Source organism: Apis laboriosa, unplaced genomic scaffold (assembly GCF_014066325.1).
Source record: "Apis laboriosa isolate Shangri-la unplaced genomic scaffold, ASM1406632v1 scaffold45_cov149, whole genome shotgun sequence".
NCBI lineage: Eukaryota > Metazoa > Arthropoda > Insecta > Hymenoptera > Apidae > Apis > Apis laboriosa.
In genome coordinates, this window is record NW_025223361.1 from 1,605,454 (window position 1) to 1,625,291 (window position 19,838).

The following is a 19,838-nucleotide window of genomic DNA, read 5'->3' on the forward strand; positions in this document are numbered from 1 at the left end:
AAAAGTAAAGTTCATCTTATTTTTAAGCGTCCACTCATAAAATAATAATACCATTAATATACTTCTCTCGACTTTCATTTAAAATATTTTTACGAATAATAACACCGAGAAAAATCAAATGAAACATCCTGTACATATTTAAAGAAGAGATCTATTTTGAAAGAGATCCGTGACAAATTCTATTACACTTTGAAAGAAACAATTTATGACAAAACTTCCCAAACTTTTCGAAATATATCTCGTGTATGTCGTCTTTTAAAATCGATATTAATTTTGAGTGTGAGATTCAATGCAAGAGAGAGAGAGAGAGAGTTGGGGGGGAGGGAGAAAGAAATAGAGAGTTGGAAGATTGAGAAGGTCGGTCTCACGATGTTGCGGTTCGTTGGCGCGGTTTGATCGAAAGGGTATTTCCTCAGCATACAAGAGAAAAGTTCTTCCGGAAAGATAAACTGCTCTTCTCCCTTAGCGTTCCTCGTTGGAAACTTAGTCGGAACTTTCGCGAAAGATTCACAAAAGATTCTTTTTTTTTTTTTTTTTTTTTTTTTTCTCTCTTCTCCCCCTTTTCCTTTCGATGTTCGAATATAATTCAGGGAAGGGTGGTAACGGTTTCCTCGCGAGGAAATTTTAACGTACGTGTACAGGGGCAGCAATTTTAAGCGAGTTATTGGGGAAAATTAATTATTGCTCGGGAGTTTCTAGTGTTCTTGAATTAAAAGTAACGAAACCGGGGCAAAAGTAGAGTTATTCGAGTAGCGAATGGAATATCAAATGTAATGTTCGTGATTTTAAGACGATTAATGTTAACGTTTATTGTAATGTAATTAATGACGATTAACGTAACAACCCACGAAGTGTTTTACACTTTGGTTGTTTCAACTTGCATCGAGAAAAAAAAAACGATAGAGGATATAATGAATGTATAAGATATAGTAGAGTTTGATGTATGATTTTTGAAAATGAAAAATCAAAAATTTAGATTTATTTATATATAAAAATGTTAGAATATAGGTATATTGCACAAAAAGTTTTTGTATTTCAATGGAATTTATTTCAGTTTATCGTGTTATTTTCGATGAATTAAATATAATATTGAAAAATAATCGTAATTTTGTAATATTAATAACAATTTGAAGTATATTGAGTATTTTAAAATTTATTAATTGATAATAACATGGATTTCTATCATTTAAAAATAAAAAAGATTAAAAAATTGGAAATTGTGCCTTACTCAATAGTTGTTATATTTATTATTAAACAAAATGAAATTTATAATTATAATGATTATTACAAAAATATATAAATACGTCTTTAAAACTTTATTAATACTTTACAATGTCTCGTACTTATTACCAGAATTCCCACTTCTCCAATTCCAATTTAATTTAGAAAAAGTGAAAAATTCATAGGTTCCTTAAAGTTTTTATGAAATCTAAAACCTAAACCTTTCATCGCCTAAACCTTATCCATTTAATCCTCTCTATTTGCAGCTCTCCCATTCTGCCCTCTCTTCAAATCAAAAACGAAAAAAAAAAAAAAAAAAAGAAAAAAGAGAACGGAAGAATTATCCCATATTCCCCTCCATACTCTTACTACTTGCACAAAAAAATAATTTTCTCGTCATCGAAATTTCGTTTCTTTTTCACCGACTATATTCGAAGCTTTAACGAGTTGCCGCTCCTCGTTTCTTTCTCTCTCTTTCTCTCTCTTTCTTCCTCCATTCCGCGATTAACTCGAACGATCCGCTCTCCCAGAAGGGTAAATTAAGATCCCTCGACGTCGAACGACCCTCAAAGAGGCAACGTCGGTGGCGCGAACGAAACAATTTTATGAAAAGGGCCGTTTCCTCCGATGATAAAACGTCCTTCGAAAAAAACGATTCACCGTTGTGGAAAATTGGGTCGCTCGTCACGCTCGAGCTCACTGGAAAACGAATGCACACACAGCGCGCGCTCCACTCCATCGATACGCCGATAATTAAAAATCGGGCTGCCGAATTCACCGGGGGGATAATTAGTCGGCGCGAAACGTTACGGCGTGTCTGTTTTGCGCGGGCCAACCTTTTGTAATCCTCGCCTATACTATAAACCGAGAACTGGGTCGAACTTTTGCCAACCCCTTTCCCTCCTCCTCCTCCTCCTCCTCCACCATTGCATCGTTGCGCTATCGGTGGATCGATCCTGGAATTATTAGGTAATTATCGCGGTGCGCTGAGGATAATTTCGAAATCGATTAGAGGGAGGGGTGATGATGCGAGGATCGCAAGTGCGAATTTCCACGGGTGGGAATTAAAATGCCTCGTCCCGTTTAAATTTAATTTTTTCCGTTTGTTTTTTTTTTTTTTTTTTTTTTTTTCATTTTTCATTCGTTTCTAATACGGATGGAATTTTATTTTGCTTGTCCGCTTGTGCGATTGAAATAGACGTCAAATATTAATCTTCGAACGTGAATTTGAATTAATTGTAAATGAATATTGTTGTTGAAAGAATGATAATTTTATTGTTCAAAAATTGATTGGTATAACGTAATTGTTGATATATATTATTGATTGAGATATATTTTTACTCGATTTTAATTTTTGTGCAATGCAAATTCATTGATTATACAATATTCTTATTTCTTTTGATTTTTTTTTAATATTTTAACGAAAGAAATATATTTTTCATTTTCACACAATAATTTTAATTTTTTTGTACAAGATTCCTTACTCTTTCGCGTGATTAATTGATCAAATATCCTTAAAGAGTTAATTAGAGATTCAATAATCATTATTTTATCTATAAACATATTTATAATAATGACTTATATCATTCTATTCTAAAAACAGTGTATAAAATAATTCGTGTCAATAGCAATTGAATAACTATTATTTAAAAAAATACAAAATACTACCAAAATTGAAAACTTGCAATTTTCTTAAAATTGATTCTCTCAAAACAAAAAAAATTAAAAATGAATTTTTTAAAATTCAATAAATAACATTAAATAGCTTGCGATGTTAAAATTCGGATAACCTCGAATATCGTCGCAAAAGAAAATTTTCCTCATTTCTTTCCACTTCGATACACACTTTCGATAAACACACGCACAGATTTCCAAAAGCCAATTTCGAATCGATGGAGTTAAGAAAATTCGATTCGAAGCTGGTCAACGTTAAAGAACGAATGGATAATTGGATAGGAAGTGAAAACGAGGGGAAATTTTCCAGGGAATCGACAGTTTGCGAGGATGTCCCTGCACGAGGCGCGTTTACAAGCCTTCTTCTCTTAACATCTCCATCCTGTGCCCGTGCCATCGACGAGGATACCATCCTGCGAGGTGTTAACCCGAGGCAGGGATCGGCTTACGGGGTGGAGGCGCTATAAAAATAAAGGAAATGGGGGTGCCGGATGTAGAGCAGGCCAAGAGGCGACTCCAGGATATTCTGAGGAAAGCGCAGAAGCTCGAGATCCCCCCGCAAGAAGTGATCTCGACGCGGACCGCCCAGAAGCTTCTTGCGAGAACGAAGAACGTCCTGGCATGGACGATCTGGATCACAGTTTTTATCCTCCTGCTAAGCGGAGTGGTCTACGCCCGTTGGCCAACGAGGCAAGAAGTCGAGACCATTAGAACTGTCCTTAGGCGAACGGTAAGTTCCGTTAAATTATTTCCTTAAATTCTTATTATTCGCCCGTTGGAATTCTCCTTCGGATCGATACTTATTACCTGCGCGAAAAACTCGGTCGGTAATAATCGCGAAACGAGGCAATTAAGATAAATTCTCGTATCTCGATTTTCGGTTTTTGCTTTCGATGCTGAAGTAGTTTGCCGGTTTGTCGAAATTTATTTGAAATGATAATTGATAATAATAAAATATAATTAATTGGAATTAGTATTATTCAGTATTATCTTTGATAAGTAATATATTTTGAGGTTATGTTCGTTCTTTGGTCAAACATAAAGGTACTTCTTTTTGGAGAATAATAAACTAATTGATTATTTGAGGAAGTATTACAATAAGCGTGTAATACTGTATTAAGTGATAATAATATTTATCATTTAACATTATATATCAAGAAATTTGTTATTTTCATTTGAAATCGAACAATAATATTGCTTCGCGAAATATTAAACAAATCATTGAATTGCAAACATTTGGTTATTTACTTTTCGTATGAAATATTTGTGTCGTTTCAAACGTAAACCATTTCTCAAATAATTTCATTTATAACTACAATAAATATAATAATAATTTTATTAAATCGGATAATTTTCGAAAAGTTTCGCGTTATCGAACACGTATATAGGTTATATGTAGACGTATTGGAAGGGATGAAACTGCGACCGGAAAATGAATAGAATTGGTAAGCAATTGGTCGAACTGAACTCAACGAGAGTTCGATAGGAACGAGGTACATCGAGTTTCTGTAAAATAAAACGATCGAATGTAATCGTTGATATTTTCTGAAATAATAGAAAGAGTCTCTTCAACGGTTGTCTTACAAGTGTGCTTATAATGTCGTTGACTAGATGATCGAAAGGAATCGAGGTACGACGATTGTACAAAAATCGATCGACTGTTATCTCTGAATTGCTATTACAATGAGTTATAAAATGGAGTTATAATTGTCCATTTATAAGAGTTGGAATTTTTTTTTTTATATCATCATAATTGTTTTCGATTTTGTTTGGTAAGCACTATACAGAACAGGATATATTTCAAAATCGATTGAACGAAACTTTTATACGTATGATTCTCTATCCACATACGATCAGTCATAAAAATCTTTGTACAGAATGTTTTTATAGAAATATATGGAAACAGGAGATTCTTGAAGGAATTTTAAGCAATTTCTTCCTTTGTAAAAATTTTCGTTTCGGTTTCGTTAACGAGTTATTAACAAAAAAATATTGACCAATCACGGAGCGTGTAGACTTGTCGAGCCGCGATGATAGTGTTGGGTATGTGCCGTTGGCTCGAACAAACAAGTCCAGACTTGATATATCGAATATTTATAAAATAAAATATTATTCACGAATAATGATAAATAATGAACAAATTAATTAATTGTTATTAATATAAGTACGAATAAATCGAATTTATTCATTCAAAATAAAATTGAAACGAAAATTTTTGCAAAGAAAAAAGTTTATTTGAAATTACGAACCTCCAGTTAAACTGTACTCTCATATTTTTGGGACACGCTGTATATTTCAAGGAAATTCATCTGATTCGAAAATTCTGATTTTAATAGAAGTTTGTACACGTAGAGAATAATAGCAATTACACGTGCAGCAATTTCTTTTATGGCAGAAAATCTCTTTGCGTGAAACCAACCATCAAAATTTTCATGTTATAATTTAATGAATAAAATTTCGTCTGGGAATATTTTTTACAATGAGAATTACAAAGCAAAAGCTGAAAATTTTATAATTTAAAATTCTTTTGTATTGTTATAATGTGACATTAAAAAAAAAAAAAAGAAAGAAAAGATATTAAAACTTTAAAGTTTGTTTTCATAATTTCAAAGAAATGTTTTATCAAAAAATTATATCCATATATAATTTATACTTTCATATATTACAATTTCACATAGTATATAAATATATTATATTTTGATAATACAATTTATTTAAAATACAATGGTTCACGAATGTGTCCAAACATTAGTTATAAATGAAACTGATAACACTAAAAGTATACATATTACAAATACACACATATATTTTAATACTGTAATGTATAAATTACAAATATCAAGATTATATATGAGAATCTTTGCTTATCAGTATCACTCTGTTAAAATAAACAATGAATGTCTTAATGTTTCTTTCATTTCTAACTAAAACTTTAAATAAACACATTCATTTTAATATTCCATCATGCTATTCTAAAGAGTATTCCCAGTCGAAATTGTGATATTTTACTTAATTTTAATTATAATTTAATTTACTTAATTTTAATTTTAATATTTTACTTAATATTGTGATATTGAGATATTTTACTTAAAAAAAAAAAAAATTGCTCCAATATACTCTATTTCCAAAATCAAGATTCTCTCTCATACTCTCGTACACAGAGATAATACAATTCTTTCCAGATAGTCAAATTCCAAATTTCCAAATTTCATCCCCTATCTACCGAAAATTTCAGATTCACGCTACTATAACTCTAACAATAACGATGAATCACGAGTCGCATAAAATGAATTAATAGGCGTTATATAGAGAGGGAGGGGGTGGCGATATTCGTTTAAATTACAAAGTTTCAACGTATCGGTATGGCCACGCTTAATAATAACGGGATAGGGGAGAACAAGAGGCTGATAAATGACACCGCGGTAAATTGGCCTTTCAAAGGTTCACCGAAATAAAGGTGTAACGCTTAGGGGAGGGGAGGGGAGAGGAGAGAGAAAGAGTGGAGGGGACAACCTTTCGAAAGAGATTTCGAGTTGATTAGCGAGCAGGATCCTAATTAAGCAAGTTAATACAATTAGATGAAGCTGGCCACAGTGTCCGTAAGTCGGAAGTCGGTTCGTTAGCTACTTTTGAAGTAACCACTCACCCCTCCTTTCCTCTCCGCCATGTCGAATTTACGAATAATGTCCAGTGAACAGTAAATTCTTGGCCTTGGCTGCATCGAATGCGAAATCCATCATCACGTTACTCAACCTTTAAGTCGCGAAAATTTGTCAAAAAAGGTGTCTGTAACGTGTCCGATTTGCATGAATTTGAAACGCGGACTTTTATTCGTGTTTGAAAAGGCATGGAGGAGGCTTTGTGTGGAAAAATGTGATGTAAGGTGAAAAAGGTGATGATTTTGAGTGATAGTAAGTAAGTTAAGAGAGAGAAATTTTTATACAATTTTTTTTTTTTTTAGTAGAAAATTGAATTACGAAATTTTATAGATTGAAATTGTTATAGAACATCAAATTTGAAATTTGGAATATGTTTAAGGGGTTAATATTTTAGGATGTAAAAAAAATTAATGGATGTAATTCTCAATTTTTTTTTTAAATGGAATTTTTATTTCGAAACGTTTTAAAAAGTAAAGATGATCAAAAGAACGTTTTCAATGATTTATATTTCGATTGAACGAATATATGTTATTCGTGTCATTTGGATCGCGATATTTATAATATTTCGAACAAGTTAAGAAAGGAAAGAAACATATTTAATTGACTCTCTCGTTAGTTTTCGTGTACACGCGCACTTGAAATTTCACAAACTTTGATTTTTTAAAAAATACAACTGGATATAAAAAAAATTCTCGTTTTATATTTTTTTTATTTATTTATTTGTTTTCGCATGAAGAATTATTCTCTTTGCTTACCACAATCAATATGTACCTACGTCATATAATCATAAGTACACTCTAGATACGTATGCAGATATTTTAAACGAGCTCGTTGATTAATTGGAACCAATGTTGGTCATTTAAGTAGATAAACTAGCTTATATTTTAATGCTACATTTATGTAATCGGTTTTCGATATACACCAATGGTTTATTTTCTATTCTGCCCGCGTGTCAATTGCTTTTGAAACATTCTCGATGACTTTGCCACCTCGTGAGACAAAGCTTGAAGCTTGAAGCTTTTCCTTGATATCGATTATGATAACGTAGCTAAATGTAGATTTTTTTTTTGAGTTTTGTTATAATATAGGTGGACTTTTTTTCTAAAAATAATAATTTGTTTTCGAATTTCTTTCATCATTGTAATATTATAATCATTTCAAAAGAATTTTAGTCAAACGTACGTTTCAATGACGAGAGTCATTAAAAATTCTTCTAATTTTAATTAAATTCTTATTAATTTTGGCGAAATGTGAAATGGTATGTATAAATATAAAATATATGGAAATGTTAAAATCGATTTGATACGAAGTGAATACAATTAACCTTTCGTTTATTATGAGAGAGAATATAGTAAAAAAAGTAAAAAAAGTAAAAAAAAATAAAAAAATAAAATGGTAGTTAGACGAAAGCATTTGGCCGGTTGAAATCCAGGAAAAAATATTCAGAAAAAAAAAATAAACATTATTTTTTTAAAATATTTTTTACCAAATATTTCACAACCAACGTTTTCGCGCTCACATCTAATTGTTTCCACATAACAATGAAGTTATTAACCGTACGTCCAATTTACCATTTTATTTTTTCCCCTTCATAATAAATAAAAGTTTGAATTACTTTTTTTTTTTTTTTTTTTGCATATACTTTATATCTGACTAATTTTACATTCCCATGCATTTTACATTTTACAATCTCAAGTTGCAATATTTTTTACACGAATTGTATATTTCAATCGCCGGTTAATCAAGCTTTTTGTTTATTTAAGACTAAAACTTTCTCTCCTCAATAATTTTTTGCCTTTGATTAAAAAATTCGGACCACTCATGCTATTTTTCGTGTTTTTAGTCGAATCGAAAAAAGAAAAAAGATTCGAACGAAATAAATAATTATTATTTTTTACTATATTTACCTACATATAATGCGAATAATAAAAATTGTTTGTATATGTATATATATCACGCAAGCAAAAGATTAAAAAAAAAAATTGTGAATATTTGGCAAAAATAAAAATAAAACAACACGTACAGAATATATCTAGAAGAGACTTAAAGCAAATATAAATTATTAACATGCATATGTGTTTATCTTAATAATTAATAAAAAATACATAAATTAATATAAATTATTATTGAATATCGTTCATATTAAAAGAATTGCGAATGACCCTGATTTTTCGAGTAAAATATATTTCTATTTTCGCGTCATTTTTCAAAAAATGTGAAAAATGAAAAAGAGTTTTCCACTATCGTCAATATACACAATTGTGTTAATCCAGCACGTTATTTATTTGACGATTGCATTATTAATCATTATAGATCACGTATGCGTCTCTTACTCTCTTTAAAATTCCATTAAAGGCGTCGTGTTGTAACGTTTCGATCGAGGAGACATTACGATATGATAATTAACCGAGTCAATTAAAAAGGAAATTAAAAAAAAAAATATGGAAAACGTAAGGTTTCGATTGATTCGATCGTAATCATTCGCGTGAAATTTCGAAACGTTTCTCGTCACCGCCCGAGGCGTTTTAATAATCCATAGCGATGTTGAATAAATTGGATCCGTAACTGCGTTACAGAACGAAACAAATCGACGAAGCAAATTGTTTTTTATGGCCGCGTGCGCGCTCTAATCTCTAATCTCTATACCGTTGCTACAGCCAACTCGCTATACCTGCATCCTTTTAATCCATCGAAATCACTTTCCACGATACCGAAAAAAAAAAAAAAAAGAAAAAAAGAAAGAAACTAACGTTATCATCGATTAACATTCCTTCGTATTAAAAAAATAACCGTGTTCACTTTAATGAATTTTTTGGTCCGTTGGAAAAGATTTCTTCTTCAATTCGAAGCTTTTCGATTCTGGTATTGGTCAAAAAAGTGCTGAAAAAAAATTTCTTTCTGTCACGAAAAGGGATTGGCTCCACTTTTTAGTTATTGGGATAACGATGGCGTGAGGAACTCGATTAAGAGCTTGTTACTATTTAAGAATTACAGTGGTTGCAGTTTATGTTGCAGAGAATTTATAGTTTTTGAGATATTATTAAAATTGTTGTTTACTATTACATTGAATTTTTGTATATATATTTTTGTATATATATTTTTTGTATGTGTGACGTATGTTTTTACATTTATCTAATTGTGTTATACTGTTACTGTAAATACATAGTGGTAACCAACATTTAAAATGGGTAAAGTAGTACATCCAGTAATTAATTATTGCAATAATTTTTTTTACAATATAGAAAATATTGGCTAAAAATATAATTTCTTTTAAGAAACATTAATTAATTAAAAGTTAATGAAATAAAGATTTTATTTCAATATGATCAACTTTTCATAAATCTTAATCTCAAAAAGAATGAAAAATTTTGAAATCGTCACATGTTCGTTAAATATGCATATTCTTATATTGTTAAAAAATAAAAATGAAATATATACAACTGACTAAAATAGATCCATTTTTGAGTTAATCATAATAAATAAAACAAAAGACGAAGGAAAAGAGTTCGTTTCAGACTAAAATTCTCACGAGTTATTTCTTTTTAAAAATATTGAGAATGACATTTAAGAACTGCAAAAAGTCCGCTTGGAAAAAATTTGGTGAAAGCAAAAACCCTTAACTCTCAATTTCTAAAAAGAATCCAAGGCTACGTTTCACAGAAAGGAAGGAAGGAAGGAAGGAGTAGCAAAAGTAAAGTGGAAGAATGCAGGAAAAGATAATTAAGCGAATGCATGGTATCGAAAATGTGTTCCTTATTAATCTTTCTATTGACAAGGCGTGGCGCGTAGGAAAATTTTATTCAGAGGGAATTTCTGGGAATAACGATAACGCGATACGCAGCTATAAAATATGCAGACATAAATATGCGTGGTGACATAATATTCTACTGATATTGCAGGTTATAGTATAGTATATGAATATAAATCTCGAACACGACACTATTAGCGAGCATCCTTTTATAATACTTGACGTCCCCATGTAGTAGCGCAGCGAGCAATTTTGAAAATATCGATATCGATGTAAATATTGGAATTTTCTCTTCTTTGATAGAATAAGAAAGGGAAAAATATATGTAAGAAAAAGCGAGAGAGGAGAAAATTGGGAGAACAGGAAAAGTTTAAGGATAATAGGATTATCGGAGAGGATAGAGGATGAATAGGGAGTGAAAAGAGGAAAGAAGGACGTGAAAGAGAAGAAAGAGATAAAAAGAATGGACAGGAGTAGAGGGAATATAATAAAGGGGATATGAAAGGAGAAGAAAGAAAAGCGTAAAAATAAATAATCGTAAAAAATTGCTAAAAAGGATTAGCGAGGGAGTAAAAATAAAAGAGATAAGCAATTAAGTAGAAAATAAAGAGGGCATTGTTGAAGAAGTAAAAAGGACAGATTAATTTTTAAAAAATCAGGAAAGACCACATAATGGTCTTGATCTTGCGAGAAATTAAGTTTTATACGTGTGAATATATGTATTTATGTATGTGTATTACATATAAAGTTAATATACATGTGGGATATTTTTGGTGGATAGATTCTAGAGGCAAAAATAAAACAAAATGTACACAAAAAAGATAATTGAAATTTACTCATTAAATTATTAAGCAATTTAAATTTGCGTTAAATGAAAGTGAAATGTAGAGTGAGATAGTTTTAAATTGATTCATTTCATTCTATTTTTTTATTTCGCTTCATCTAATAGAAACTTAAATTACTCGTAAATTAACAAAAAAGCTGTAAAATTTTAAATTAATTATTCCGCAAATATTAAAGAATAAATTGACATCCTGTATAATTATTACTTTTATACAAAGTGTTTCCTACTTTTTCAACTAAAATGCAGGATCATAATCTACAAGTGAAAATAAGAAAAAGAAGAAGAAGAAGCTTCCTGTAACATTTTCCGTATATACGTATTCGAACAAATTTAATAACCTATGATATTTCATTTACATTTTCCAAATTTAAAATTTAAAAGATAAAGATCGAAAGATAAAACACACACATTTATATGAACCACGAAAAGAAATTATTTTTCAATCTGATTCAAATTCTCGTAAAAAAATTTGGAAAGGAATCACGAATTTGAAAGATTCGCGGCAAAAGTGGACGCATACAAGTTGATCGCGCAGTAGCGAATGTCGAGCAGGCGAAAATCGAAGAGGCGCATTTCGATAACAACTCTATCGATACCGCCATCTGTCGATGATATTGACGCACGAGCCACTGTCGAGGATTATTCGACGTTACATTATTAGACAGCTTATTCCGCCACGGAATTACAAATCCTCTTCCACGCCACGGGATAACAAACTTGACGAAATAATCCGCGCGTATAAGGTGTCATGGAAAAAATGAGCCTCCGCTGTGTTCTATGCTGTTGGATTGATGCCAACCGCGCTTATTAGTATCTGGACTCGTCCCGTTTTAATTTCGAAGCTGATACAACCGGTGAAATTTGAAGTTCACTAATATTGCGATAAGCGCTTTTCCCGACGTGTAAATGCACGTATATGTTCGCATCTTTGATGAATAATATTTTACGAAAAAAAAATAAAAAATATGTTTCAAATATTATTTATAATATCTTAGACTCTCTGTTTGGTTTAAATAAAATAGTATTTTAAATACTATTTATGATAACAGAAACAGAAATAACGAATGTATTTCATAAATATACAAATAGTTGGAATATTTTTGAATAGATAGAAATAAAATATATATGTATAATTAGGAATTAGTTAGAAGAACAAGTGATTTTTTTTATATACTTTTTATAATATTTTAAAGATACTTTCATTCAAAATAAATGTGTAAAATAAATAATCATCATATACCATTTAATTAAAACAAAAATGAAATCAATAACTTCATTAGATTTTGAGAAAATAACTAGTAATATGTTATATTTTGTACATCCTCTCATATTGAAGCATATAAAATGCTCAATATATACATATATATACATTTAAATTTTTATTTTTCGTTTTGAAATTTATATCTCTTATTTATTATATTTGGAAATATTTCAATTTTTAATATTTTGTCTCCAATTATTTCAAATTTTCTTGAACTCTGTTTTGAGCCAATGTACTGCATAGAGAGCTTTAGGAAGAAACTGAAATAATTCTACGGTTTAATTACTAAACCACCGATTATAGTCGATATAATCGCCATCTTTATAAAAAGCCGCAGTTACTGACGATGGTGTCAAATTAATAGGTAGCAGTATCTATTTAAGAACCGTTGGTGGCAAATAAATTTTAACGACGTCAGCCATTAACATTTTAATGAACGATATTTTATTAATTTTTCTAAAATTTTATTACACTGCTATTTATAACGATGATTTAAAAATAGAGAAAAAAAATCGTGTTATTAATTTCTATTTCTCGAATTCTTCGAGGCATATAAGTTTCTAGACATTTTAAAATTAAATGAAATTTGTAAAATATTAAAAAAAGAAATTTTTAAACGAATCGAGCATTATCAAGACAAATATTGTAATCGATACTTGTAGTGCTCAAGTTTATTCAGCAATAGTTTTTTTCTTTGGCACATATAGGAAAAAAGTAATAAAAAAAAGTTATAATTGTCATAACAAGTTATGACAAATTTTTAATTATTTTACTCTCCCTCGCTCTGTCTGTTACTTTCAACGTCTACCTGTCTAATTTATCCTTTTCTTTTTACTCGTACATGACATATAATTGAATATTTATACATATTCGTATATTTATCAGAGAAATCGACATGTTAAAAGCTACATTTTTCAAAGATGACATCTCGAGAGGGAATTTATGCTCTCGGATAGCAATAACGTTACACGTGCACGATGTTGCACTTTTCTCCAAGAATAATTTTCCTGTCTTGAAATTCCTTGCGCGTTATCGTGTATGTACGTATATATACGTATATATGTATACGTATAGATGCATTTTTCCGTTAAACCCTACATATCTGCCTCGTGCCTCCGCGTTCCATGAATTCCATCGTGGTTTCTATTTTTTCCAATCATCGATTCTTTCTTACACTTCTTGCCATTTCGCTTTCAATTTCTTTTCCCGTCTTTCTTGAATTTTTTTTCTGCATTCCCTCTCCCTCTCGTGTTTCATTCCAATCATTTTCAATGCGAAATCTCAATGGAAGTGCAGCATGTGTCATTATTTGTTACTTAGAAAAATATTTTTCAGAGAAAGTTTTTATTTTTTAGAGAATTTTCTTTATAAATATAAAAAAATTGTTATCTTTTATTCATTTATGAATAAATCTAAAGTGACAGGCAATTTTCATTATTAAATTCATTATTAAAAATATACACGAAAATATACAAGAAATTTAACAATAAAACAATAAGAATATTATTATTGTTTATAAAATTTGGATAAATTAATCCGAAAGTCATCATTTTACAGCGTAGCCGAAGCTTCGTGACAATCAATTATAAATCTACTTTCAGTTAATTATTCTTAGGAATAATAAATGGAATCAAAAAAGGGAATGGGAAACAATAAAAAGAGGAGGAGAAATTTTATTTGGTTTGAAACGTAGCAACGCTTACACGCGTTAAAGATTTCCGATTAAACGCTTAATTAATCCGCTTGTTTCCGGCCATGCACATAGGGCCGACCTCATTATCTACAAATCTATCTCGAATGGTAAATTAATTGTTGCTAGCTCTCGAGCAGTTTGGTCGAGGGGCAGATTCGCGTTTCCAACTTCCAATCAGCCACTATTCTGCGTGCCGTTTTGTTTCTCGTCGCTACTTGACGCCTGCCAGGAGGATACGCCTCCCAAACTCGGCAACTCGAGGCCAAGACGAAAATAAAATCGTCCAAGTTTTTGAAAGTGTATAATTTCACGAGGGATCCTCTTCGTTCCTTTTTCGAAATTACGAAACACGATTTAGAACGAGTAAAGGGATACAGGGAAACGGTATGGTGTGACGTGGCAATAATCTAACATAACCTAACTTTTTCGAAATGATTCGAAAAGAGAGAAGCAGATTTTCACGTAAAAAATGTATTTGTATTTTGAATGAAATCTAATTTCAAGGAAATTTAAGAAATTTTAAGGATTAGGTTTCTAATTTTTAATTAAAGATGTGTGAAGAAATTTCGAGTGATTTTGAAGAATAAAAAGGAAATAGGATACTTTGATTAAAGAGGATAGTATTATAGTTCATATCTGTATTTTCAATCTATATATTAAACAAAATTCTTTAATATTTAAAATTATGTTTTCTAGTTATTGAAAAATAAAATACATTAACGATGACGAATCATTTGATTAAACTAATTATCGTATAATCTTATAAAATGCGAATGTTATCATTAATTACTTAACAATAAATAAGATCAGAAATTTTACTCTATATAACTATTATTTTTTTTTTGAGTCGCTCGAGATAAATCATGCTCGTGGGATAAAGAAGAATTGTGATAAATTTTTATCATTTCACATTTTTTTTTTTTCCCCCTCGCATTTAATATCTACACCGATTTTCCTCGCATATCTGGACCAGTATCCATTCTCCAAATGGAAGTATATTGTTCATTCTCGCGGCAATTCCATTATGTAGTCGAAAGAGTAACTTGATTTTTGTAAAGCTGGCACCAAACTGGGACACGGTCTTTCGATTCGACTTTGTGTTAACGTTGAAATTAATAGAATTCGTTAAAAGCCGTTGAAAGCTTTTCGATATAGGACAACAATGTCAGAAAACGTTAGTATTATCGTCTTTGCGAAATTTTTTCACGGAAGAAAGGGAAATAAAAGAGAAGGAAAAAAGAGAAAGAAAATAAAAGCTTGCCACGAACGATCGATTGCTCGATCATCGTTAATTACAATTAACGTGCATTATATTATAACTTGTCTTATATAGTCAAAATATTCGTTCATATTTTTTTATTAATTCCACAATCAAGAAACAAAGATTGATTATACATCTTCTAATATATTATGTAAATTTATGATCGAATTGATTAATTGTTCTCAAAAGTATATAAAATAATTATTCTGAGAACTCGATTTACGAATAATCATCAGAAAGTAATAATAATAATAATATTTCCATTAGACATTAGATTCCGACATTATTCGAATAATCAGTAAATTTTCCATTTGGCATACTTAAAAAAACTTTTTCAAAAATTATTCCTCGGATTGGATAATTTTTGCACACTTTGAGAACGATCGTTACGAAAAAAGATCGCCGCGCAACATTAACGTCCCATAATCTCCGAACATTCTCGCAATTTTTCATTCATTTCTTTTTTAATCCACGATTCAAAAAAATTCAAACTGATCTGTCACGGGAGTGAAACGGGAGGATCGAGTTGTCGAGTAACTCGACGCTAGTTGGAGAGGGCTTGCCGGCCCTCGAAATGCTCAATTTCCATGGAAATGGCAGCGAAACACCAGCTTCTCGCAGCATTTTCCCCCTTCTCCTCTCTCCTTTTATTTTTCGGCCACTAGTGCCACCCCTCCCCCTACCTCCCCTACGCGCGATCGAATGTCCACCCGGTTTATCCCGCTTCTACCCTCCCCCCCCCTCCCCTCCCCTCCCCTCCCTCGTCCCCCATCATTTCTTTCGCTCGCTCGACGAGTTTTCATTTGCTCGATTATCGCGTGTGTTGTTTCGTCCGCGAAAAAAGCAGTGTTCGGTGACCATTTTCAGGTGGAAACAGAACAGTGTGTCAATGTGTTTTTTATCCAGGGGTACAATCGACACACGAATACGTACACGCGCAGCTTGTATGGTAAATCGGCTATTTTGCGACGTTACCGGTGTTTCGGTATATAGATCGATCGAAAGAGAAATTCGTTTTCGTCGCGAATTATGAGTTTGTGCTTAGTGTCGCGCGCCAATTTGTATGTCGAGTCGAGTGTAATTAAGAAGGGAAATTTGGAATAAAATATATATAGATAAGTTTTATTATTTGTTTTTGAATTTAATATAGCGAAAATGTATAATTGTTTAAGTCTGAGTTTAACAAGATTTTTGAGATTTGAAAATTATTATTGTTTTCGATTAATTGTTAAATAATGTTAATATTTGAGGTTGTAGTTTTGAATTTCCAATTGCGAAATAACGAGAGTTTTCATTCTTGAAAATTAATTGAACAAGATTTTTTTCTCGAAGATTAACTATTTTTGATTCGCCGATTCACTCGAGATCAAAATAAATGAAAATTAAGCAAAAGTAAAACTAATATTTCGTAATCGTTAATTTATTATCAATATATAGACTCGCTTATATAAAATTCTTTCTGGTAAAATTTAGTTACTCGTGATCCTTGGTCGATTTCGTTTTTTTTTCTTTTTCTTTCTTTTTATGGAATTCTTTGAATGCTCGTTTTTTTTTTTTTACGCAACAACAATATTCAGGGAATCGTGTACAGAATCATGGTTCTATTGTGCAAGGTTACGGACGTGATTGCGTAACACTCGGTCGTAAATTTCCGCGTGGAACTGCTTCCCACCGGAGGAAATCTCCGCCCCTAGAAAACCTTCCCTCCCTCCAACCTAAGAGAGAAATTTCGCTTTATTATCGACCTCGAACGTTTTCTCTCTATTAGAACGTTTTCCTTCCTCTAATGACACCCCTGTGACGCGAATCGAGAATTTCACCTTTGAAGTAGGGGTGTATCTTGTCGATAAATCTTGTCGATTTCAAAGAGATAATCAAAAAGTTGAAAATTTCTTTAATGAAATCGTTTTAATAAAAGTCATCGAAAGTCTATAAGATCAACGAGCGCATAAAATAATTCGTTTTTAGTTTCTAACCTTTGTTTCCAGTAAAATTGTAAAACTTTAAGGAAATTAATTTTTTTTTTTTGGACGATTGAATATTGACTTTCCTTTTATTATTATTATTACTATTAATAATAATTATATATGGAGAGTTTAGAAACTTTGAAAAATAAAAAAATTTTTGAATCATTACGTAAAATTTTCAGAGAATGTGAATTAAATCGATTGAACCTTTATGTGTAAAATATTTATTATTTTGTTAAGTTTATAAATAAATATAAAGTGATAAAAATAAGAATTTTTAAAATTATTTATTAGATAGAAAATAAATGCGAGGAAAAGATTTTATTTTCGATAATTTTCTTTTTTATTTTCAGAAATGATAATTTTCTGAATATTTTTTTGAAATCCCTCATTTTATTCGCAATGCATTAGACAGATATTATTTAAGACTATTAAAATTGATAATAATTCCCTGCTTCGTAGAAATTGAAATTTAAAACTATCTTCTTTGGAAAATGTTAAATCGAGATATATTAATTTTCTTTGATAAATTATTTCAATAATACCATGTATCCATAATTTAAAAACATATGTAATAAATGATTCGTATAAATCGTATAAAAATATGGATAATCCATTCGCTGGAAATAATAAAATAGAGAGCAATAAAATATCATTTCAAAAATCGTTCGTTCAGAGAATATTCTCCCTCCTCCCCCCCAGCGTCAAGAAATCGGAGGAGAAATTGCAACGCGTGGAATTATTTCTCCCCGTGCACTGGTTCCCGCAACTATCGCGCGTGGCCACGAGCGAAACATTTTTCAACCCGCTTCGTTAATTCTCGAATTTCACAAAGCTGTTTTCAACTGTTTGTTCAACGCGTGAATATAGAACAGATACCTTTTTCCTCTTCTTTTTAAAAATTTCTCTCTCTCTCTCTCTCTCTCTCTCTCTCTCTCTCTCTCTCTCTCTCTCTCTCTCTCTCTCTCTCTCCCTCCCCCTCTCTCTCTCCCTCTCCCTCTCTCCCTCTCTCTCTCCCTTTCTTTTTTTCGTCCACCCCCTTCGAACAATGCCAAACGAAAAAAAAAGAAAAAAAGAAAAAAAGATCCAGCATCAGAAAGAGAAAGAAAATTCTCGTTTTTTCACCATTTTTCACCCCCTCTGTCCTAAGATCTTATTCTTTCGTTCCCTCTCGTATTCCCGGTAATTGTTACATTTTTACCTTGTAATAAATCGGAACTGTCGCGAGTTCCCGGGAACGGGAACAGTCGCCAAGGGATTTTACCTTTCGCGCAACGAACATGGGAAATGTAAACGTTATATAATACACGGGAAATATTCTTTTTCTCTGGTCTCGTTACTTTTCTTTCGCTTCGAGTCTTCGATGATCGTGTTTGGTTAACGATAATATTTGATAATTTTAATGTAAATGATGTATCTACACTCCAATTTAAGTAAATTACCCGACATTAGAAAATTAGAATTTTTATTATATAATCTATAATTTAATAATAATAATCTAATAATAATATTATATTATATAAATCGATTTATATTTATATGAAATAAAAAATTGTTACTTGTAATGTAGAAGATATATAAATCAAGCTACTAATTGTAGTTAATTAGTAATTTTTTTTAATATTCTTGTAGTAATAATTGTTTTCTAATTATAAATGTTTCTTCTTAATTTTTCAATTGAATTAAGATTCGATCATTGTGATAATTTTCTAAAACTTTTTCTAAAAAAAATTGTGATAATTTTCAAGTCACTGTTGTTTTCTTTTTTAATTTATACTTGTGAGTTTCGAATATTATCGTAAAATAATTAAACGTAATAAAATTAATCGAGCCGAAATTTGTTTTAATTCTTGCTCAAAGTTTATATTTTCAAAGATTTAAAAAATTATTCGATAAATAAATGATGAAACTGAGAAAAGAATGAATTTGACGTAATTCAATAATTAATTATTCAATTTTCACTGTGCACGCATCGTTTACAATTCGGGAAAAGAATTTATTTTCCGAAAAAACTAGTTGCACCTTGTCCACTCGATTTACATACAATTCGATTCGATTTAAAAACTCATAACAAATGATTCCTCGGAATTGCAACTATATTTTCAAAACGAAGCTATGGCTAATTCCAATACGAAGAACAATTTCACAAAGATTTTACTCTCTTTACCTCTTCACGTGCAAAAATGCAAACTTTGTACAATATCCAGCGAATATTCCTCTCTCTCTCTCTTTCTCTCTCTCTCTCCCTTCTTTCGATTCCCCGACCAAACGATCTAGAAAATCGAAACGAGGCGAGAGGGAAGGAGGATCTCCACGAATTCGCTGCCGTTCGAGGACAGTGAAAATGACAACAATGCGGGAATGGATTTTAATAGAAGTTACTCGAGATATGTCGTGGAAAATATCGGAGCGAGAAAATTCCAGGCTAACCGATAACAAGTACATTCTGTTGTTTCTGTTGAAAGGCGACCAATTACGAGAAGGAGGGAAAAAAAGAAAAAAAAAAAAAA

The 19,838-nt window shown here is 31.0% G+C and overlaps 1 protein-coding gene across 1 annotated transcript in view; it reads left to right on the forward strand.

Moving 5' to 3' along the window:
- Window positions 1–3,373: 3,373 nt before the first annotated feature.
- Window positions 3,374–19,838, forward strand: part of LOC122716394 — a 119,686-nt gene continuing 103,221 nt past the window's right edge. Inside the window, exon 1 of the mRNA XM_043939416.1 lies at window positions 3,374–3,625. Within this exon, the coding sequence (XP_043795351.1) occupies window positions 3,374–3,625 (252 nt within the window). The remainder of the gene's footprint in view (window positions 3,626–19,838) is intronic.